This window comes from Anastrepha ludens, chromosome 3 (genome assembly GCF_028408465.1).
Source record: "Anastrepha ludens isolate Willacy chromosome 3, idAnaLude1.1, whole genome shotgun sequence".
Taxonomy (NCBI): Eukaryota; Metazoa; Arthropoda; class Insecta; order Diptera; family Tephritidae; genus Anastrepha; species Anastrepha ludens.
Window position 1 is genome coordinate 113,021,379 of NC_071499.1, and position 25,131 is coordinate 113,046,509.

Consider the following 25,131-nt stretch of genomic DNA (forward strand, 5'->3'; position numbering starts at 1 on the left):
GAATAATTGCTCTCTCATTCAGGGTACAAACACAGACACAACTCGCTCAATTTTTCTGTTTCTTCCCTGTGCTTTGTTATCCCCCTTCACCTAGCACTTTTACGCACGCAGAAGCACACGCTGCTGCACAGTGCAAATGTGCTGAATTTGCCCATCACTACTCTAAGCTTTCATTCCTTGTTTTTTTCAGATTTGAACGTTCTAAACAACAAAAAATTATTAAAAATCAACGCGTATTTTAAGCCACTTTATATTAGCACTTTATCATACTAAAATTGAATGGGCTAAAAAACTGCATACTCAGAATTTTTTTAGAACATTTTTAGAAAAATTTTGACTAAAGAGTTTGAAATTTGATGAAAATTTATTGAATTTAAAAAAAATCAAATAAATGAAATTATTAATTATCTAAAAAAAAAAAAACAAATAAGCAAAACAGAATAAATAAATTAAATTATTCAAGTCTCGATTGCTATCAAAAGCTCAGAAGATGGCAATGTACCTATAAAGCGCTTGTACAACCGATATTAACATACAGCAGCGAAGTACGGGTACTTAAAACAACAGACATTGACCAAATACTGAGGTTTGCAAGAAAGGTACTGCGAAAAATATATGGTCCCTTCCGCCGAGATGACGGAACATATCGGATAAGATACATATAACCACGAACTCGATGCACTGATTCAAAATGGAAACGCAATACGATCTATAAAATGAACCAGATGTCTGGAGCACATTTACAGAATACGCAAATGGAGAGCTGCCTGTATAGCGTTCCATAGGCAAGTGGTTGGACGGAGAGGCCGAGGGAGACCAAACAAACGCTGAGTTGATGAGGTCACAGCCGACTTGCGGAAAATGGGGATCGCGAACTGGAAAGAGTAGCAGAGGATCGATCGGAGTGGAGAACCGTACTTCTGGAAGCAATGGTCTGCACAACTGTAATGATAATAAATACAAATTATTATTGTGAAAAATGTAAACGGAGTCGGGTGGGCTAAGCTCTTAGGAAACCGCCTAACAGCATCACCAGAATGGCTCTAGATTAAAATCCTCAGGGAAGCAGAAGCCACGACCGGCTTCCGGAAAAGGTTCGGCTTGAGAAGATCTATCCTGCACTAATCCTCCATAAACACAAGCATCTAAGACGATATCATCTAATCGCGTACGTTGGGGAAGCCTTGTAGAGTGCGCAGGAGAAAAAAAAAATGAATTGTGAACACAGGTGTGCATATGTACAGGGTGGGCCATATAGCGTTTGCTTTTTGAACCACCTATTTTTTTGAGAATGGTAACACAAATGACATGTCAAATGTTTACCGTTTTTGAAAACCGAATAATCAGCCGAAATTTCGATATCAAAATGGCCGCCTCGGAGCTGTGATTTAGGCCCGTTGGACTATTTTTTGTGAGGAGCCGTTAAGGAGAAATGCTATGCGAACCATCCAGAGACGATTGATGTTTTAAAACACGAAATTGAAGTTGCCGTTCATGAAATTGGAGCCCAAACAATCGAATATGTGCTTAAATATTGGGTTGATCGAATGGCCTACTGTAAAGCCAGTCGTGGCAGTCACTTGTACGATATTATTTTTCATTCATAAATGACAATGTTCAATTTCCAAATTAAAAAAAAAAGTTTGAAAAAATATTGATATAACGGCATAGAAGATTCGTGTATGACTATCACTCGGAAATAAACAAGTTCGAAGCTCCGGGCATGAAACACTAATTGATATAACAAGTATTTGCTGCTAGCGGTCGCCCCTAGGCTGACTATAGCAAACCTTCGGAGCTCGGCCAAACTCCCATAAAAAGGATGTAAGTCCCCATTATCATTTACGAAGCATTTTTTAGCTTCGTTCTCTATCCTCCATCCGGCCATAACTTTTTAGCCTTAGCTCCTTGTACGCTCAGCTCTGATGCTCTGCACCTGTCAGCTTATTTTGGTGCTAAGAAGAGCTCGGAAAGTTATTGTTGTTGTATCAGCAATACTAAACCCAGAAAATTTGGTGATCCTGCCAATTTTAACTGCCGAGATTATCTAAGGTAAGCCTGGGAAACGTGCTAATTCGGCTGTGTTTGACTAGAAAAATTAGTTTAAGCGATCATATGAGGGACTGGCGACTACTGTCTTGTAAAATGACTATTGCACATATGCAATATAGGTCTCATATGTCGGGTGCATTTTTAGGAGGAAAACGAAATTAATTTGTTACAGCAACCAGGAATTTGGCTACAAGTTTGCAAGTCCTTTAAAGTCTAAGTTAATTGAGATTGTAGCGGTTGTATGATATGCCCTGATCTTAGCTAAAGCCGTTGTAAACTGAGTAAAACTTTTAAAATATCTCTATTTTCCACAATGCTTAGGAGCTCTTCTAGCTCACCTAAGGATTACGTACCTAGAAAGGCGAACGTTCGTTTGATTGGAGCAGGACAGTGTCATAGAAGGTTCAGAATCGCCTCTTCTTCTTTTTCTTCATATATACAGCTTTTACACAAGTCGTGAGTCTGCGCGACTAACCTCTGGGTGTGTTTGCGTATTATTTTGGCTCAGCAGGGATTCAGTGCGATTAGCGTTAAGAAGCGGCAACATTTACTGGTCATTTCTACAAGTAGGTTCGCTGCTTACCTTTTTCAGTTAACTAAAATTTCTTCCGCGGCTGCCATAGGCGAGCGTTTGCGCGTGACTTTTCGATCGGTTGATACTGGCATCGATGCCTACCGAGGTTATGAAACATAAAGTGATAGAAAAAGGTTTTTTCCAAATACTGAACGACTCTCGGTAAGCAAAAGCAAACCTCCGATCTGCAACTCAGAGGTAAGATGAAACATAATTGTAGGACGCACACTAGAAATTGGGGAAAAAACTCCACCAATCAGCTAAAAAAAGGTTATACCTTTGCTTGCCAAAACCATTTCTAAGACAGGTTGACATTCAGATTTATAAATGCGCAACGAACGACCTGGATTTTTAACGGGCTAGGAACTTTCACTTTGGCGGCAGGCATTGCATCTAAGTTTACGCAGAGTTTTTATGACAATACTACATAGTAGATGTGTGCTGGAAATGAGGGTTACCTTTTTAAGTACGAGTAGTTGACAATGGCATCGCTTTTGAGGCTTTTCAGTTTGCTGATAGCAAAGCAGCCCAAAGTATTCCAGGTTTTTATAAAGCTAGCAGCAAACGACGACAGTATCCTTACGTAGTGTGCCAATTAATTTACAGTGTACCCTCGCCAAACTGATATCTCTATTAGCCGGACACTTCCTTTGAGCGAACATTTTTTTCTATACCAAATTTTATGTATCGGAAGACGTAGGGTAACTTTTTTTGAGTGCATTGGACGGACGAAAGCTGACTGACGGTGAATGTCCTACCCAAGGGACCTAAATTAAACATCTCATGTACAAACCTTAATGGTAGTGAATGGAGATTTCATGATTTTTTGTATGGCTAATTTTTACACGAGAAACGCAAGTTTATAGGTGGAATTGCGGTATTTCTTATAGCTTGGACGTCATATTTAATAATTTATTCTTTATTCCACTCTGCAATAATTTAGATTCATAGTTTGGCGGCGAAACGAAGGCAATTTCGGTCTAGCGCGATATAGTAAAACACCCAAAGCATTTGGTATTCCCAGGTAACATTTTTTAGCTTAATTACATTTTAAATTACGTACTTGAGAGCTTTTCGAAAAAGCGGAAAAACCGATTAAAATGCTGGTCTGAGTGAATTACCTACTTTGGACATATACAGCAGAATATCACGAGGTATATTTTTGTCGAATATTTTAACCCATTAGCTCCCTCAGAAGTGGGCCGTTTTGACCCTTTTTTGGAGAAATTTGAAAAATAATGCGAATGCAAGGTCGCTACAGGGTTAAATGTTTTAGAAATTTATTCCACGTAAAATTTCACTAGAGGTCGCCTCAGATAAAATGTGCATAAAAAGAACGTTCAAGGCGACAGCAACTAAAATAGCAAACACTTCCTCAACTGTTTCGGTACTATGCAAAAAATTAGTTCTGCTAAAATAATTCACTTCAAAAATGAGTGATTTTAAACACTTATGCGCATTAGCGGGTGAAATTACTTTAAAAAAAAAAAATTTTTTTTTTTTTGCATAGTCGAATATTGTTTTTTGCCTATTGAAATATTACTTCCCTTCCTTCTTCATATTCACAGGCACCTCTTACCAGCCACTCTCAATTAAGAAACTTCTACAAATTGCAGCCATAAAACTGACAATATTATTGACTTATTACCCGTAATCGCTTGGCAAGCAATATTTAAAACCATTTAATTGCCTATTATTGGGCGCACTAAACGCAAATCGTTGCATTAGGCACATAAAAACGAACTGCCATCGGAATGGACCATAGCCGCTGAAATAAATGGTGGCAGAAAAAAAAGAAATTCTTAAAAAATGAAGTAATGAAGTGCTCCAGAACTTAGAAAAAATTAAATGAAATTGAGGAGTCGGCAAATGTGACGCTGCCCCCCAAAATATGCTTTATTAATGGCAAATTAAAAGTAATAAAAAACAGATGTGCTTAACGTGGCACATTTTACACGTTCAACGCCTTGCAACGCTCATTCAGTCGAGCGTATTTGGTTGCTCTTACACATACACACATATACATATGTATGTATATAACACAATCAAGCATACCGTCGTTGCATACTTTTTGGCGTTGCACACATTTATTTCGTATTTCGACTATTTTTTTAAGGTATGAAATTATAATAATGGCTTTTTCGGTAGCAGCTTAGCGTTTGGCATAGGTAAGGCAGCCTGTTGGAGAGATACAGTACAAATACAATAATGATTTTGTGGCACCCGGCAGAGACGACAAGAGTTGGCTTAAGACACATTCGTCGACGAAGGTGTAGCAGCCGATGGCAGAAAGTTCGCTTTTCGGAAACTTTTGCATTGCACAAAATGTTGCGCTTAATGCAGTTTATCATTTACTTTTCAGTGTCTGTTGCTTTATTTTTTTTCCTTGGTTTCTGCTACAACTTTTCGCTTACAGCTGGATTTCTTGTCGCTTACCCCGACCCAGCCCTTGATACCACCATTCGCTCTACAATTTGTGAGTCTAAAAGGTAATTTTAATTTTAAGCCTGAGTTATGACAATATTTACTTTTTTCTTTCGCTGATGCCACATGTTTGGTGCGACCTTTAATGGCATTTTAATATGCGGCATTCCTTAGGTGTACTTGCTTGCTATGCGTCACTTTAATTGCTGTCACGCATTTGCATTACAAATTTGTTTGCACTTATAATTTAATTCTGTTTTGATTCTTTCTTTACACTTTTCTCATTTGGCAGCAACTTACCGACATGTGATTTTCTCTTTACCCTCCATGAAGAGCCCATCTTTGCCCCAGCGACGCGGCAGTTCGAGTACGGTGACACCCCTGGCGCCTGCTAGCGCGATGAGTGAGCCCTCGGTGGAGGCGACAACACGTTCCACTTGGAAACTTTGCGGCATCGATGGCGTGAGGCTCTGTAAGAGATGAGGGGAAAAGAAATTTTGTTTGTTGAGATATCGAGTTAAATACTTTATTTAACAACATTTAGTATAATATAAACTCTTTAATTAAAATTATTAATAAAGGAAAATATACTGATGCCAATATGCGAGGGTCGTTTGAAAGGTATGTGCAGAAACTGCTCAATTGCTTGTGGTAAACCTCTTTAATTCTTCGACATAGTCTGCTTTTAGGCCTATACATTTCGTCCAACGCTGTTCTAGTTTGTTGATCCCTTCCGAGTAATAGGATTTGTCCAAGTCTGAAAAGTAGCCATTCGTTGCTGCAATCACCTCCTCGTTTGAATGAAATCTTATTACCGCCAGCCATTTCTTTAAATTGGTTCACAGAAAGTTGTACGAGGGAGCTGATGGCGCCAAGTCTGCAGAAGAGGGGGGCTGTGAAGCGAGTTGGAAATCTATTTTCATTAATTTTACTCCCACCACTGCTGAGGTGTGAACTGGTGCGTTGTCGTAATGGAAAAGGAAAATCACTCGACTTTCTCGACTCAAACGAACGGGAAATACAAAGCAATAGGCCAATCTGGCTGAACTTGGTGTGAGTTCTTCCAAAAGATGCTACTAACTAAACATAAACTCTGTACGCCCCAGTAGTGCCATCTGTCTGACTTTGTACGTACTCAACCCTTATATAGTTAGATTTCAAATACCTGTTTTCCATTACATAATTCTGCAAAATCTTAAACAACGTAGTTTTTTTTAATTTTCTCTTACTTGTGGAATTTTACCTTTCACGGCGGCCGCCGTAGCCGAATGAATTGGTGCGTGACTACCATTCGGAATTCACAGAGAGAATGTAGGTTCGATTTTCGGTGAAACACCAAAATTAAGAAAAACATTTTTCTAATAGCGGTCGCCCCTCGACAGGCAATGGCAAACCTCCGAGTGTATTTCTGCCATGAAAAAGCTCCTCATAAAAATATCTGCCGTTCGTAGTCGGCTTGAAAATATGGGTTCCTCCATTTGTGGAACAACATCACGACGCACGCCACAAATAGGAGGAGGAGCTCGGCCAAGAACCCAAAAAGGGTGAACCCGCTATATATATATATATAGTTGAGTCTTAAGTGAGCCATTGCGACACCCACCCTAACTCCCCTACCTACCCTAGTTGAGCCCGCAATCCGCTTACGGGCTACTTCTTCAATTCAAGCAAAAAAAATTCACTTTACTTTTTTCGTGTTCGATTCTAAAAAGCACTTATTTCCGACGAGAAAATTCGGTGTTCGTCTCTAAAAGTGCCGAAATCTACGAAGGCAAATTTTTTTCTGTGAGAAGTTTTGTAAGAGGGTGGCTGCCCCGAAAATCAGCTGGCTATTTTAAACGTTACTATTATTTGTTGTGAGTGCGACACAGACAGATACATACTCGAAGTGTTTTGTGACGATTTGTAGGCCGTGGAAGGGCAACAGTTTTTCATAGAAGCGAAAGCACCATAAGAATTATGTATTTTTGGATAGCTACTAAGTTTTAAAATGATTTGCAGAGTAGTTTCCAAAATTTTTTTTTTAATGATGTGAAGTATGAAACGCTTAGTGAGAAATCGTAAATTGAAAATTTTATCAAAAAACCATTTGTAACTGTCAGGGTTTGCTTATGATGCTTTCCAATTCAATTCAACCGGGCTATTCGGGTCATGTTCTTCGATTTCGATGTAACTGAAATATGTTTCTCTCTGGTCAAAATAATGAGACACGTATTTTTTTGTTCGCCCGAAAAAAAATTTTTTCAAGCATTATCGGCAATTTTGTTTTTCGGCTCAAACTCGATTTTTTTTAATTATATAAGAAAACATTTTTTTTAAATGCCCATAACTTAGTCAAAAATGAACCGATTTTAATAATTCTGGGATCAAAATGATCGTAATTACTTACACGAGCGACTTCATGTAGAAACAATTGCAAAAAAGTAGGTGACAATTTTTTATTTAGCAAAAAAGAAAAAAAATTGAAATTTTTTCGAAATTCAATATTTCAAAAAGAGTATTTTTTTTTTTTTTATAACTTTTTCCAAATCAAAAGGACATCTCAAACTTTAATTGAGCTGAATGCCTAGTAGCTACAATGAGTTGTTTTTGAGTAATGAATTTTTGAGTAAAATCCCTGTTTCGCACTTTTTGTTTTTTGCAAAATAAAACATTTTCAACTACTTTTTTGCAATTGTTTCTGCACGAAGTCGCTCGTGTAAGTAATTACGATTATTTTGAACCCAAAATCATTCAAATCGGCTTTTTTTTGACTAAATAAAAAATTTTTGCTAAATAAAAAATTTTCAACTACTTTTTTGCAATTGTTTCTACATGAAGTCGCTCGTGTAAATAATTACGATCATTTTGATCCCAGAATTATTAAAATCGGTTCATTTTTGACTAAGTTATGGGCATTTAAAAAAAAAATTTTCTTATATAATTAAAAAAAATCGAGTTTGAGCCGAAAAACAAAATTGCCGATAAAGCTTGAAAAAAATTTTTTTCGGGCGAACAAAAAAATACGTGTCTCATTATTTTGACCAGAGAGCAACATATTTCAGTTACATCGAAATCGAAGAACATGACCCGAATAGCCCGGTTGAATTGAAATGGAAAGCATCTTATAATTTTATTGACAATTTGTATAACTTTTTAACCATTAGCAGAATCAATATTTTAACTATAAGCAGAAAAAAATTAAAAAAAAATGGACGTACAAGCAAAAAAAATAATATATTTTTTAATAATCTTTAAAATCGGGTATTTCCCAAACGGTTAAGTTTTATACATCATAATAATGTTGTTAGGTATCTAGCACGACTTTCCCGGTAACCCAGTATAACTACTGTTCAAAAAGTTCGGCGAATTTTTTATTTAACCTTCTAATGATGTATCAATAGTTAATTCTTCATTTAAATATTTTCGAGAATTTTTTAATACATTCTGAATTAAATAGTGCTCTAGTGCCCGAAAGATTCAGACAGTTTCTGATGATGGCTACAATGGCCAATGTGGGTTAAAAAGTAACTTATCCGAAAAAAAGAAATTTGTATACGGTCTTAGTTTCTTTTTTCTCTGTATGATCGTTTAACCAAGAACTCAGACTAGCAGTCGGTTTTACTAATCTACAAAGTTCTTAACTCTTCAAAACTTCATGATAGCGTTGGTACCGCTACTGATAAGTAAAATGCCTCCTCACAATATTTTACAACTGAATCGGTTATACGTGTAACTCTGCTTGGAAGAAGATTCTGCTCTGCTTAGAGTTGAGTTTAACCTATCTTTATTATTTTCAAAAAAATTCGACCCACTGGAGGTACATGAACCGTCACATTCAATAATTTGTAAACCTTGTTGCGATATTGCCAGCTAAGACTATGGAACTAATCATTTCAGCCAGCAAAAAAAAAGGGTGGCAAGAAAAATTATGAATATGCCACCAGCTACATACGAGTACAGTCGCTCATACTCTCTTCTTGACATACTGATGATAACCGTTTCTTTTGAGATTGCAAGTGGATTATATGCATTAAAATACGAAGTCTTGCAACCTTTGCCCTTTCGGTCTATCCCTAAATCTTAAAAATTTCTTTTACTTTCGACATGTTTTGTTTAACTTCGCTCTCGCACCCATTACCCATTCCAACTCATTTCAGTACGCCGATATTTTTCCAATTCGCTGATTAACAAAATTAAAAGTTTACACATACGAATAATCCGTATGTGAACACCGCAAAATAACTCACACCGGAACAGCGCCAAGCAAAAGCAAAAGCATTGAAATGCGTGACGCAACGTAACAGGCGCACAAAAATATGCAATGAATTCAACTGTAAATGGTGGAACTAAACAAAAATATTTAATTGCTCAAGATAAACAGAAATAAATACAAAGAAAAAGCAAATTCTTTTTACAGTTACAGTGTTGAGGAAAATAATATACATACAAAATTTGACCATATTTTTTTTTTATTTATTATTATTAAATTTTATTACTAAAACCAAATTTTTTTATGTATATAAAAATATTAACACATTTTTTGTGCATATTTGCGCAATTTTTTTAACTAAAAAAATTTCTTCATTCTAAAATTAAAAAAAAAAAAATAAATAAACCAATAAATTTGGTAAATAAAAAAAAAAAAATAAACCAATAAATTTGGTAAATAAAAAAAAAAAAAAATAAACCAATAAATTTAGTAAATAAAAAGGAAAACAAAAGAACTAATAAATAAATAAAACCGGGCCTCAATATTTTGGGCATATCTTTTCTAATTATATTCATGATTTTTTTTGTTGCCGCAAGCTATAAGTATAATGATTGGTTTTTACCCTTTCAAAGCAAAACTGTTAGCTTTTATTATAAATTATGTCAATTTGGATTCAAACAAGAAAGTTGTACTACAAACATTTTTTGTAACTAAAAAAAAGCTCAAACAAAAGCCTTTTATTAAAAGAACTTAAATAATTTGTATGGAATTTTTTATATTTTATATTTTATTTTTATTCTTTTTTTAGCTATTATTTGAGTAAAGCAAATTAATAAAAAACAAAATAATTAAAAATAAAATGAAACTATAGGACTATGAATAAGTTCGTGCGGTTTTTTTTCGAAATTTGAAACTTTATTGACGTAAAATGGTTACAAATTTAATATTCAAAATATTGTCCATCGCTTACTACTACTTTTTCCCATCTTTCTGACAATTCACGGATTCCCTTTGTGAAAAATTCGGTCGGTTTTGCCGCAATCCACGAATCGATCCATTTTTTGACTTCATCGTAATTACGGAAGTGCTGGTCAGCCAGGCCATGTTGCATCGATCGGAAGAGATAGTAATCGGATGGCGCAAGGTCTGGACTATACGGCGGGTGGGGTAGGACATCCCATTTGAGCGTTTCTAAGTATGTTTTGACCACTTGTGCAACATGTGGCCGAGCATTGTCATGTTGCAAAATAACTTTGTCGTGTCTATCGGCGTATTGCGGCCGTTTTTCTCGCAGTGCTCGGCTCAAACGCATCAATTGTCGTCGGTAGACATCCCCCGTAATCGTTTCATTCGGTTTCAGTAGCTCATAATACACAACACCCAGCTGGTCCCACCAGATACACAGCATAACCTTCAGGCCATGAATATTCTGCGCCGACGTCGATGTTGAAGCATGGCCAGGGTATCCATACGTTGCCCGACGTTTTGGATTGTCGTAATGGACCCACTTTTCATCGCCAGTCACAATTCGATGCAAAAAACCCTTTCTTTTGTGCCGTTGAAGCAGTTGTTCGCATGCCATAAAACGGCGTTCAACGTCTCTTGGCTTCAATTCATACGGCACCCAATGGCCTACCTTTCGGATCATTCCCATGGCTTTTAAACGTTTGGAAATGATTGATTGATCAACTCCCAAAGTTTTTGCAACCTCTTCTTGCGTTTGAGCCGGATCTTGATCGAGCAATTCCTCCAATTCGGTATCCATGAACTTTGGCGGCGCACCCTCGCGTTCTTCGTCTTCCAAGCCAAAATCACCACTTTTAAAGCGTGCAAACCACTTCTGGCACGTTCGCTCAGATAGAGCATGCTCACCATAAACTTCCACCAAGATACGATGACTTTCGGCTGCTTTTTTCTTCATATTAAAATAATGAAGAAGAATTCCCCGCAAAAACACATTATTTGGCACGAAATTCGACATTTTCAAGTGTGGTAAAAATATTGTTGTTTACGCTTCAAATAAAAAACTTATACTGACGTTTGTGCCTTACGACAGTAGCTCTCCAATGAATGTTTGGAAATGTGGATCGATGGAATAATAATCAAGTTACGCCATCTGTTGTAAAACCGCACGAACTTATTCATAGTCCATTAAATACGTTTTGGTTGGCATACCTTTCTTAAAATATATTGTTTTTATATTTTTTAAATTCGAATTTTTTTCGAGAGGATTTTTGGAGGTTTCTTATCTTTTCAAATTAAAACTGGTTAATTTTTAGTATAAATAAATCGCATTTGAATTCAAATGAATAATTTGTGCTATAACTGTTTTTTTTAATTGTAAAAACATGTTTCTTAAATAAATTAATCAAATTTTACGACACGTTTTTCATATTTTATAATTAATTAATTATTTTACTTTTTTTATTAAAAAACTTAAGTAAAAAAAAATATGAAATGTTTTTCATATTTTAGAAAAGGGGAAACACGGTTAAAATACTTGTCTGAGTAAAATAGCTAGTTTGGACGTATATAGTGAAATTTCACGAGTAATATTCTTAACCCATTAGCTCCCTCGTTTTGAAACTTTTTGGGAGAGGTTTCAAGAATAAGGCCATTGTAAGGCCGCTAGAGGGTTAATGTTTTTAGAAAATTATTGAACGAAAAATTGCACAGGCGCCTTAATAAATTTTATCACATATTTTTCATATTTTATAAATAGTTAATTTTTTAACTTTATTTCTTAAAAAAGAAGTTAAACAAAATTAAAAACTCAATTTTCAAAAACAGGAACTAACTGGAAATTATATTCGAGTTCAAATAATACATTTTTGCTAGTAAACAAATTTTTCTTGAACAAATTAAATAAATTTTATGACACGTTTGTAATATTTCATAATCCATTTTTTTCTTTTTTAGCTAATCTTTTAACTTTATTTCTTTTAAAACAATTTAATTTCAAAGAAAATGTGACTAATTTTCATTTAAATTACACTGTGGAACAAATTCAGGTTAGCAAAAATTAGGTCCATTCTGAGAGTGGCGGGTGAAAATATAGGCGAAATTAGAAGACCCGTATCGCGCCGTTTTTTTATGTTAGTTCGAATTTTTTTTTAATCGGCCTTCGAAGTTCGAAATCGGAGCAAAATTGTTTATATGGTTTTTTGGCTATAACTCGTCGACTAATTGATATTTTTTCAATCTGTAAAAGCCAAATTATTGCTAGAGACCTGTGCGACAATTACAATTTTTGAAAAAATAGATTTCGAAAATTTTTGTGGTACTTATGAAACAATATACTGAAAATCGGCATTTGACTGCAAACTTCGAAGGCCGATTAAAAAAAAATTCGAACTAACATAAAAAAACGGCGCGATACGGGTCTTCTAATTTCGCCTCTATTTTCACCCGCCACTCTCAGAATGGACCTAATTTTTGCTAACCTGAATTTGTTCCACAGTGTTATATTTGGATCGAATTAAAACATGTTTAGAAATATTAATTTTTGTCCTGTGAAAAGAAAATGTGATTTATTTTTATTATATATTAATTAAATTATATAAAATTTGGATTCAAATAAAAAATTTGTACTACTTATGTTTCTATTTATTGCCAAAAAAAAAAATTAACAAAAAAAAATTTGTTTTAAAAAACCTCAAGCAATTTTTTGACGTGTTATTTATATTTTATATTTTTTTAAATTTTTTTATATATTTTTTTACTTTTATTTCCTTAATTTGTAAATAATGTATTTTAAGGGGGAAGTCTACTGTGACAAGGGAAAAAACAGGCTTATTTTCCGGATTTTATTTCTAACAAAATATTGCTCGTACATAAAATCTATTTAAACTCTTATCTTTATTATATATTTAAGTTTTTGAAAAAAAAAATTTAAGTCAAAATATTCAAAATGGCCGCTGTGGCACTTCTGCAAGCGCAGGTCCGCTTTTCTTAGGTGCCTAAACGGTGTACATGAAATCTTACGTTTCGGTGATCTAAAACAAAAAAACAAAATATTGTTATCATATACATAGTATTGACTCTCGTCTGACGTAGGATTATGTCGATAAAAAATTTTGGCGTTGAAAAAAAAAATTCTTGAAATTTTTTTCTTTTTTTTTTGCCTAAAATTGATGTTACTATTGTTTATAACAATTTAACAAATAACGATATAAAAAAAAATCCTATGTCAGACGAGAGACACTATTACATAGAATATATAATTAAATTTTTAAGCTGATTCATTTATCAGAACTCGAGATATCGTGTACACCGTATACAAAAACTTAGTTTCGAGAAAAATGCGTTTAAAGTTTCAGTATAGCAGGTACGCGCTTTGGAGCGCTTCGGGAAAAGGTCGAAATTTCAACGAAGAAAAATTTAGCCAGCTGTAACACATATTGTACCTTATTTAAGAGGGTTCAAAGTATTTTTTAAGCTAATAAAAAAAAAATCGATTTTTTGAAAAATTCACAGTAGACTTCCCCCTTAATTAATTCTTTTTTACTTAACTTAATTTTAAAATTTTTTTTCGTCCCGTTTAAGTTATAAATACTCTTTCTCTATTTTCAAAAAGTTTGCTATTTCTTGACCCTTAACTGTAACTGTATGTAGTTTACGGTTGATACGCCCACTCCCACGCCCATCACATCTATGTATCTGTAATTCTTCGGTGTTATTTGTATATGTTTTTGACTTTTTGACATTTGAATTGTAAAATTTTACATGTCAGTGCATTCACATCATATCTTCAGCCAAAGTCGCATTCATCCCCCCTTACATTTGCCAGCACTCATTCGCATATTCATAGACTTCTTGACTATTCACTGACATGACATTATCATGCTAAGTTGTTGTTACTGTTGTATATATTTTATTTAAGATGTCATAATTATCGCGCATGCATGTAAATGTGTCCTGCACGCGCGTGTTTTCACTCCGTGTGCATGCGGGTGTGTTTACACAATTACATGCATTTTATGCTTCATATACTCGCATCAGTTGGATTGAGGCTCACTAACCGACTCAAAAGTTGCTCTGTGTCTATCCTTTGGACCGTGGCTTTACACACTACTACAGTGAAAAAGTCAAATTTCTTTACAGTTAACCCATTATGGGAGTTGGCTTGTGGGATGGAAGCAGGAAGATGCCTGTCTATAAGATAAACAAAACCAAAAGAAGTATGCCTACAAGAATTTCTTTTGTATTTTTCCATTGTCTTAAAAATTTATTGTTATTCACCGTGTGGGTATATGTGTGTGTATGTCCCTTGCTAGCACTCATGGGTATGGGGAAGGAATGCGTGTATGCTGCTGGTCGTCTTGTAACGCTGCGGACTACACATTTTACTACTTTATGTTTACAACTTTTGTGTGTGTGTGAGTGGATGCTTGAATATAAATTGTGCGTACGTGTGTGTGCCAGTACTGTTTGCAATAAAAAGCGGCATATCTTGTATGGTTTTGAATAGCTTTCCGAGCCAAATGGTTTGAGCTTAGTTGAGTGTATTCGTGAAATTTCGTGTTGAGTCGTTAATTTGTGAAATCACGTAAAAGAAAATTTATCTGCGAAAGTTCATTAGACGACCCATACTTTTCCACTTTTTTTTACTTTGTGTATTTTCTTCATATGTAATTCTGTGTACGCATGTCGGCTAATCAAACAATAGCGCGTATGCTGCGTAATAATACTGGCTTTATTTTTTCTTCGAAATAATTACAAAACTCTTTTTCGACATTAGGCAGGCGAGGAGTGTGCAAATTTGCATTTTATACTTTTGCTTATCTGTTAATATTTCACCAGGACTTTTATTACTTTACCCACACCAGTTGATGATCCGAAGTTTGCTTGAATTGAGCTGAGGAGCTGAGTGAAAATGAGTTTATAAGGAATAGAAGGCATTAGAGGTTTTAACTACGTGTATGTGCACTCTTGTTGTTGTTTTTGTAGTAACCTAACTAGGCCCTACCGAGGACCATTAAGTGTTGTCAACGTTGACAACTAGTAGGCCTTGGAAATGAGCTGCTTCGACGGAGTAGGACCACAGGAAACGACGAATTGCTTTACGCGATATTAAATGTCATGCGGATTTCTTCACAAGCAGGACATATTTTTTGTATGTTGCCAATTCTGGATGAGTTTAACCTGCCCACCTATATATGGGATTCATGAGACTAGAGAATCTAAATGAAGCGGTAAAATGCCTCTATATTAATGTTGATTGACTGTCGCTAGTCCGACCGGAGTTGGGGTCTTCGCGATCAAAACCTGGTGTTTCAGCGATCCTTTTAGATTGGTTCTCTTTATGTGAGATCACTAAAGAAACCTGTTCTCTTTTTCTTAATTGGCGCGATAACCGCTTACGCGATTTTGACCGAATTTAACAAAGTATGCTAGTTGCTTCTTTTTCGTGCTAACCGGTGCCAGTTGGACACAGCAAGTAAAGCCAAGTCCTTCTCCACCTGATCTTTCCCACGCAGAGGAGGCCTTCCTCTTCCTTTCCTACTTCCAGCTAGTACCGCATCGAGTACTTTCAGCGCCGGAGCGTTTGTATCCATTCTTTATCCGCTGCGCTATGTCTATGTCGTCGTAAAGCTCGTACAGCTCATTGTTCCATTGCCTACGATACGCCAAAGATCTAAAAATCTTCCGTAGAATCTTTCTCTCAGACACTCCAAGCGTCGCTTCATCGGATGTTGTCATCGTCCACGCTTCTGCGCCATACGTTAGGACGGACATGATGAGAGCCTTGTAGAGTGTTAGTAGAAGAAACCTATTCCCGTACAGGAATAAGCAAGAAGGCCTAGAGAGTAGAATAAAGCTTCCGGTTATAAAATGGATGTAAATGTAATTTTGTTTTTGTCGGTGGGAGACGTAGGGTTCAAATTGCCTTCACACCTACAGCTACCGTCGTCTACTGCGTCGAGTGGTGTGGGCACTAAAACAATCCATCCTCTCCTTCTGAGGAGAATTTTTGAAAACTCCAGCAGGCCAAATCTCAATCTGACAAAAAACCGAAATAGGGGAGTCAAAAACTCTTGCGCCATACAAGTCAATGACAGCGCCTCCGGAGCGGGAGGACCGCAAAAGGGTGACCAATTTGTAGCAAAAAGTTGAGTTTACATCTTGCTAATCGAAGTTTACGACGAAATCGCGGCAACGTATCTCCCTGACCGCAGCAGATTTGAAGGAAACTTTGCGAAGATTTAACGCAAACGAAGAGATTGCGGTTCACAGAAGAAGATTAGCCCGTGGCCAAAGTTTTGGTATGCAAAAAGTTGCTACTCCAGAAGAACTCTCCAGCCATTCTAGGCTAGCGCAAGCCAACGACATTTGACTGTGATACCTTTCGACTCAAACAGCCGGGACAATGAAATTAAGTGGACGTTAAGAAACTAGACGTCAGTGTTGCGCAAATGATGGACGAATGAAAAAAATCCACGCCTCCGCTTCGTGAAGGAGGTTTGGAAAAATCAAGATTCCTAAATGCGAAGCTGATTTGATGCTAAAATAGGTTACGGCAGTCGTTGCGTATCTGGAAGGATTGTATAATGGTTTCAGGCTGGAGACAATGGCAAACGACTACAATTCAAGTTATCTGCGTGCGAGGATGATAAACAGGCTAGATATGGAAATTCTTACCTGAACTTCGATAAAAACTGGAATGTGAGGTTTCCTTTGCGAACTTGTAAAACTCGTCTGAAGCCTTTGGGTTAGAAGTACGTACTAGGGGTTGAAAGTACTTGTAGTAGGCTTAATATCGCAAGATACTCATAAATAATTATATTTTCAAATAATCAGAGAAGCTCTGGTTTCAAGTTTGTGTTGAGTTTGACGGTTAAATCAGTAAACGTCGGATCACTTTGAGCTGTCGGTAATGGAAAGGTAAGTCCGGCACATCTTTAGTTGCACCTTAAGCAAATATTTGTTTTTTTTTCGGAACAACTAGCAAGTACATCACTATGACAACATTAAGACCATTGCACTGCCCTCGGGTTCTTTTTTAATTTTCTTTAAATCTACCCGACCTGCGAAGAAATCTCAGTAGATTTTGTGGTGCCAAGCGGCGCAAAGTGGCCGCTTCTTAACACATCAGTGCCAAAGACCTCAAGCCTGATGCGAGTGAAGGCCGCGCAGACGCACAGAAAGTGGTCCGACGTCTCATCCTCCACATGTCTACCTTTTCAATGTGCTTCGCCCATAAAAAAGGGTCCGTCATCAGTCCAACCAGCTGCCTACAGTCCCTCATGCTTAATGACAGGAGGATCTGCGACAGTCGATCGGACATGACAGGTAACATCAGTTTTGTACCAAGCAGAGGCATAGTAAGGAAAGTCAAGTTGAGAAAATTGAAGACGAGTTCGGTGGTGAAATCAATACAGATTTTGCCTCACTGGATTCTCAGTAATGGATGAAGAGAAGGAAATGCTGACATATTAGCTAAAGTCAGCACATGTTGAGATAAAACTGAAGCAAAGACATTGTTATAAGGAGTCATAAATGAAGAACTACAACGATTCAAGTTTTTCTTTTCAGGACGACTGAATTCAAATGGAAAGGGATACTGTATTATTGCAAAGTTTAACCCAAGTATATTAAGTAAAGAAACTGCTTCGTAGGCTAAGAAATTGCGACTTCACAACCTCCAAGTATCTCCCACAAAATAATAGAAGGGAAAGCTGCAATATCCAATAAAAAAGGATGACGCTTTGACTTTATCTTCGGAAATGTCAGGCACAGTCCCACCATGGGTTTAAAATTGATTATTTTCCTCGTCTGACGAAGAGAAAATATACGGCACTATCCTCATTTTTCAATCAAGATATCGTCCCCTTAGTATAACAATAGCCTATGTGCTCATAGGCTATTATTTTTTTATTGAATTTTTGGATTCTCCATCGTCGATTTTATATGTGGTCAAAATTTTGTCAAATTCTAGTTCCACAAAGTGGGTCAAAACGTCAGTCAAAAAATAATAAATATTTACAGACATAACGAGATTTGAGTGAGAGCTACTTTCGACAAAAAGTTTGAAATTCATTTTCTCAAAACATCAAAAAATTTATAGGCTATTTTAATACTAAGGGGACGATATGTACATGGTCGATAGTCGATTATTCCTATGGTGACCATACATATGTCGCCCAAATGGATCGTGAAAGAACATGTTTAATGTTGGTTTCTGTTTTGGGATGATCGTGTGAGTCGGTCATGAAGCTTCAAAATACAGCCTTGAACAAAAGTATTGGGTTCTCAACTAAAACACGAGTATTTTCAAATGTGCCTACCAAAGTGACCGGTTTGCCTCACTAGTGTATGAGAAGACTGAAAACTTATAAGCGAGTTCGTAAAAAATCCTTTTCTACCCTCGCAGCTGCTATGTCGGAATAAAATGGAAAATTCCTTAGTGCTCGAACAGCTAAAAGGCTTTTGGAAGCTTGGCAGAAGTAGGAAGACTGGTTAAATATTCAGTCTGATGCATCGAACTTCGAGAGAGTCTTAGTTTACATTATTTTAAAATACCAACAAGCATAGCTTCTGGTAACCGGCGCCAGATGGACACTCCAACTGAAGCTAAATTTTTCTCTACCTGGTCTACCAACACCTGGTACCACATCGAATACTTTCAGAGCCGGAGCGTTTGCATCCATTCGAACGACATGACCCAGCCAACGAAGCTGCTGGAACTTTATTCGCTGAGCTATGTCTATGTAGCCGGATAGCTCATACAGGCGGATGGTTCCATATGGCGAAGTCCATACAAATGGGGAAAGTACCTGATCGCTATTCACTTGAGAGTGGCCAGGTCGATTATTCTGCATATGGTCCAAGCAGCTCCCAACTTCCGGGCTTCACTTAAGTATTCTCTGGTTAGCTTCCGAGCATCCGTGCGCGATGTGCGCTGGGTTTGGGACCCGCCACGTAAAAATTCTCCGGAATGAAAACGAAAGCCATAGCTTTTTACCCTAGTCCAATTTCGAGGAAATAAAACAAATCTTATAAAACCTTTTGTTTTCCTTTCCCACAGGTATTTAGAACGCCTGGTGTGACGTTCGTAGGGCGACCGTTTCACTGCCTGAATTATGAACTGGGGCTGTATGGCTGCTGATGGTGTGAGCCATTTCGACGCTTTAAGAAGGGTAGGATAGGTTTTATCTGAACACTGGATAGTTCCATAAGAGAGTCAAAAAGGGATTTCCTAACATCTTTGCTCTGCTCCTAGTTAAGGCTGGACAATTACAGAGCAATTGTTCTACTGTGTTTCCTTTTCCTCGTCTCTACAAGTTCTGCAGTATTCATGAGAAAATACTCCTAGTCTAGAAGATTGCGTACCTAACAGCCAACAGATGTTCGCTCTTGAGAGGTTGATCAATTCTCCTGACCTCTTCTCATCTATTTGTGACCAAATGAGCCCGGTTGTAACACAAGTATTTTATTTTCTCCATGACCTAGTGGTGACCATGACCTCCTGCAGAAAATGTTATTATTTTCCATCCCTAATTTGCAAGTTACCAGAGGAATTCCAAGATTGGCAGTAAAATATTAGTACCCTTTCTGGCTAGCTCAGCGGCCTTGCTATTGCATTCAATATCTCTATGCTCTGGAATCCATATAAGACTGACCTTGAAGACGGTACTGATATCATTTAGAGCTGCCAGGCATGCCTTCATTGTAACTACTAATAGTATGTAGTATAGAAGCGTGGCCGAACCGCCGGGTCTTCCATAGCGCCATACCTTTAAGGCCGGCGGGCCAATTAGATGTCCTAAATTCAGTAGTTTTCGCGAAGCGTTGTAGGATGAGAAAAAAAACAATTAGCCAAATGAAGTTTTGGGGATAGTTTAATATATATTTGAACTAAAAAAAAAAATTGTACAATCTCCAACAATATATTGTAAGCCGAGTTATCAATAGATTCCCAGAGCGCCTGTATCCAACTTCTGTACAAGATACAACTTGCAATTTTCATCTGAAAACAAAAAAAAAAGATTATTAATTTTGATGTAATTATCTTCGATGTGAACTAAGAAACACGTAAAATTCAAATTTTTGGGGAAGGTAGAAAAAAAAAGTGGTTTTTCAAGGAAAAAAAAAACTCTTCAACTGGGTAAAAAAGTCGCTTAAAAAAGTTTTTGGATGTTTTCTAGTTCACATAGAAGATAATTACATCAAAATTAATAATCTTTTTTTTTTTGTTTTCAGATGAAAATTGCAAGTTGTATCTTGTACAGAAGTTGGATACAGGCGATCTGGGAATCTATTGATAACTCGGCTTACAATATATTGTTGGAGATTGTACACATTTTTTTTTTAGTTCAAATATATATTAAACTATCCCCAAAACTTCATTTGGCTAATTGTTTTTTTTCTCATCCTACAACAACTTCGCGAAAACTACTGAATTTAGGACATCTAATTGGCCCGCCGGCCTTAAGTCTAAACGCTGAATCAGCGGCCAATTGTTTTCCTACCAGAGTTCGAGGACAAAAGTTGAATGAGAGCTATACAAGTAGATAATAAAGTTGCCGGTCTCCAAATTATTAATGCTGGACATAAGTATTGAAAACTTATAGGCTTGGAATGGCTTGCATATTACTGCGAATGGTGTCTGTGGGCAATAACAGAAGTTTAAAAGAAATGTAAGGAAACTAAGGCCAATCTTTCGATCAGAAATCTTTAGAAAAAGCGCATTCTACTCAAGGCAAACGCATCTATGAGGCCCTCAGAAGCACTTTCAAACAAAGCTCACAGTTTACATTCCATGGTTCCATTCCACAGTTCCATTTTTGGGCTTCTGAAAATTGTAGGCGCCATTCAAGCGCTTCATTTAGGCTCCAACACTCACCACTCTGGGCAGTACTAATGCGGTCATTTGCATTTGCACATAATTTACGCACATTTCCCGCGCACAGAAATCAAGAGCGAAAGTAAAATACGTTTGACAACTTAACTGCCATTTCCGGTGATTGATTGAAATGTCACATTAAGCGCCTTTAATGGTGAATGAAATAAAAAATTGGCAACTTAAATGACACATAAACGATGTTGATAATGTGCAGCCGTGTGTGCGCTGAGAAGAATAAGAAAATAGTGCTGCGCAACCACCACGGACTGAGTTACACTCAGAATATAGAAAGATTGGGCAGCTTGGTCTAGAATTGATAAGCACCAATGACAGACAATGAATGGCAGACAAACGAGGAAGCAAACAATACAAAGTGAGTCGATGAGAAAAAAGAAAAAAAAAGTTTAGAACAAAATTGCAGTGAATCCTTAAAAATCCTTAAAAAATAGTGCTACTTAAGGGGAAAAAACAGAAAAGTATGCATATAAAAATTTAAAATACCAAAGTGAGTAATGTACGGCGTAGAGTAGTGAAGAGATGCATAGATGTGCAAAATGACGAACTCACTGACTGACTGACTGACTGTCAGAGTGCGACTGGGCAGCAAAGAGCGTAGCATAGCACCAAATGCTTTATCGTTTACATTTAAGTTAGAAAAATGGCCAACGATTAATTTAATAGAGACAAAAGGAGCACATTTTTAATTTTTTTGTTCGCATTTCATAGCTGGTTTTTACGTGTTTTTTTTTGTTTTGGGCTCACTCTACTCCGTATGTAGTATGAGTTGGGTCACTCGCAGCAAGTAGTGAATGCGTATGAGGGATGCGCATGCAAATACGCGCTAACGAAACTTCCCGAACCACAAAAATGGGCGCATACAAGTGGCATGCATGTGTGTGTGTGCTGACACACACAGGCCGGTAACTGATAATAGTCAGGGTAGTAGTTGGAGAATGCCAGTATTTGTTTTGGACATTCGGACCGCTGGCAATGTTTGTGGATTTACAAAAAACAAATAAAAAAATAAGAAAAAAAATTTAATATAGACATTAATTTTATTTTGTAAAAAATGCTTTCAAATGATTTTCATTTTCATTGAGACCTTGGACTTTTCTGGGTAGGGGGTAAATACATAACTAATGAAATCCTTATTAATATGTTTTAGACCTTTGGTTGTCTGGTGGTTGGGCACCAAAGGGCCACAAAAGGGCCGTCGAAATGTAATTTGTAATATTATTTCATTTTTTTCTAGAACAAAAAAAAAATGGTAAAGTGAAAGCAATGAATCGTGCAGACAAACGCAATTTTGTTTTTTGGTTTTTCCATGGGAAAAATACCCAAAAGTTAAGCGAAAAAGCAATGGGGCGTCTCATGCTACTATTACACCACATTTATTTTCACCACTCATGACAATAAATCTGCACCGTTAATGCCAATAGCAGGAAAATCTTAATTTACGCTCATTAATTTGCTGCTATTCACTTTTTCGCTGAGTGTATTTAACGGTATAACGCGACAACCAATCAGCGCACAGCTGCACGCTCATTGGCCAGTGCTAGCGCACCGAAATCGAAGTGGTGTATTGATTTTTGATGGGATTTCAATAGGCGAACGCATAAAAGCAACAAAAACAAAACAAGAAGCACAAAAAACATTATTGTGAAGGCACAAAACTAGGGCACGGCGCATGTGTTTCAGCGTGCCAACACAGGGTACATACCAACAACTACGTGCGAGTGTATGTTTGTGTATGAGTGGGTTGTGCTTAGCGAGGGAATGTGGCTTGCGTCCGTGTGTGTGTGTGTTTGTGTGCACTGTGCGCGCTGTTTCCAACCCTTTTTCTGTTTTTGCTTTTAGAAAAAAATTTTATTGCTAGTAATTTCGCACAGTTTTAGGGGTACTCAAATGGAAAAAGTGGCATATAGTATAGCTTTAGGCGTATTTCATTATGATTCGTGTTTTGGTGGTGCATAGTTTTAGGCGCTGACACATTTTTGTTCTTGCCGAAGTGCCACGAATTGGATGCCCATCTTTGTTTTTAATTATTAGATTAATTTGACATGAGAATCATACTATTTATGATTTAAAATCTGAAAGTAGTTAAATTTTTTATAGCACAGCTTAAGCAAGGAAATATGTGGTAAAATTCGATGATGCAATGCTTTTCATGTTGAATTCTGCTTGAAAGTTATGATAACTACTGCCTTGTGATCGAGGAATTACTTGTTGATGTTTATTTTTACATAAAGACTTTAGAGCGCCATCCGTGTCTTTGTCCGGTCTTATCGAAAACGCGCGCGAAATGCCTGGAGGCCCCACAGTTTGAGGGTCTGAACGATATCTCAAAAATGGATCTGATTAGATTTGCTAAAAGCGTTGACATTCTATAAATCGCTAGGGACGAAAAGGTATGTAAAGAGTGATTTTTTAAGAGCTGTAGCAAAGTTTTTCAAAAAAGCACACGTAAAATTCAGAAAAACGCATGCAATTTTTATTTAAATCGATAGTACAGTCCATATATTTAATGTTTGAAGATTATTTCATGCAAATGTTGACCGCGACTGCGCTTCAAATGGTCCATCCGCTTAGTCCAGTTTTGGCATACTCTTTCCAATGTTCGGCCGGTATCTCACATATAAATGCTTTAATGTTGTCTTCCAATGCGTTAATTGAAGCAGGCTTGTCTGAATAGACATGAGCTTTGACATAGCCTAACAAAAAATAATCTAAAGGCGTTATATCGTACGATCTGGGTGGCCAAATGACAGGTCCCGAACGTGAAATAAAATGTTCACCGAACTCGCCTCTCAACAAGTCCATTGTTATGCGTGCGGTGTGGCATGTGGCACCGTATTGCTGAAACCGCATGTCATGCAAGTCAAGCTCTTGCATTTTGGGTAAAAATAAGTTGGATATCATTTCACGGTAGGGCTCACCATTTGCAGTTACGTTACGATTCGCAGCGCCTTTGAAGAAGTACGGTCCAATGATACCTCCAGCCCATAAACGCACCAAACTGTGACCTTTACTGGATACATTTGTAGCTCTTGCAATTCTTCTGGCTGATCTTCACTCCAAAATCGACAATTCTGCTTATTTACGTACCCATTGATCCAAAAATGAGCTTCGTCGCTGAACACAATTTTTCGATAAAAAAGTGGATCTTAAACTTTCTTAACAGAATACGCATTTTTATAATATAATAAAATTCAATGATTTGCCAGCGCTGTTCATTTGTAAGACGATTCATGGTTAAATTATAGACCAAACTGAAGATGTTTGACAGTGAAACAAAACTCGAAACGTGCGTCAGCTGTTTAAACCAACTGTTTAAAAAGATAATAGCTAAAAAATCACCCATTATATGCGTGATTTAATGCCAGCTGGGTTAAACTAACTTAACCTTTTTCATAAAACTTAGGCTGGCGCACAATTTTTGCTGCTTTTATCGATTTACATTGAAAAAACGGTATTTTTTAATAATTTTTAAGACTGTGAAATAATTATTTTTAGGTATATTTTATTATAAAATTTATACTGAACGAAGTTCCATAGATAAAGTCGATAGTTTTGTTAGCACAAATTGCATTATCAAGAGAAATAATATTTATGTAAAATGTTTAATGGGGCTGAAGTTGAATTTTTATATATAAAATAACTTTCTTAGTTAAAAAAACGCTTTTACTTACAAAACAAAAATTTCTTAAAAAAAAAATTAAACTAAAAAACATTAATTAAATAAAAAAAAATATAATAAAAAATATACAAAAAATCTGGCGAAAAAAATAATTGAAAATAAAAAGGCCTCCTTTGTACTAAATTTGTTCAGTACAAAAAAAAATTCAATTATCTATAAAAAAAGTTATCGTATAAGTTATGTTATGAAGATACACGAAATTTGGCGAAAAAATTATGAAAATAGTAATGCAGTTAAAATACTATTTTTCCCCTTTTATGAGCCCGTAAAATTACGTCAAAACTGGTATAATGAATTTCAGTTTAATTCTAAAAATACGTTATTTGTACTTAATTTGTTCAGTACCT

At 36.5% G+C, this 25,131-nt stretch overlaps 1 protein-coding gene across 1 annotated transcript in view; it reads right to left on the minus strand.

Moving 5' to 3' along the window:
* The window catches only part of LOC128858825 (nuclear pore complex protein Nup88), a 159,073-nt gene that overhangs the window by 95,167 nt on the left and 38,775 nt on the right, over positions 1-25,131 (minus strand). Inside the window, exon 2 of the mRNA XM_054095348.1 lies at positions 5,351-5,520. Within this exon, the coding sequence (XP_053951323.1) occupies positions 5,351-5,520 (170 nt within the window). The remainder of the gene's footprint in view (positions 1-5,350; positions 5,521-25,131) is intronic.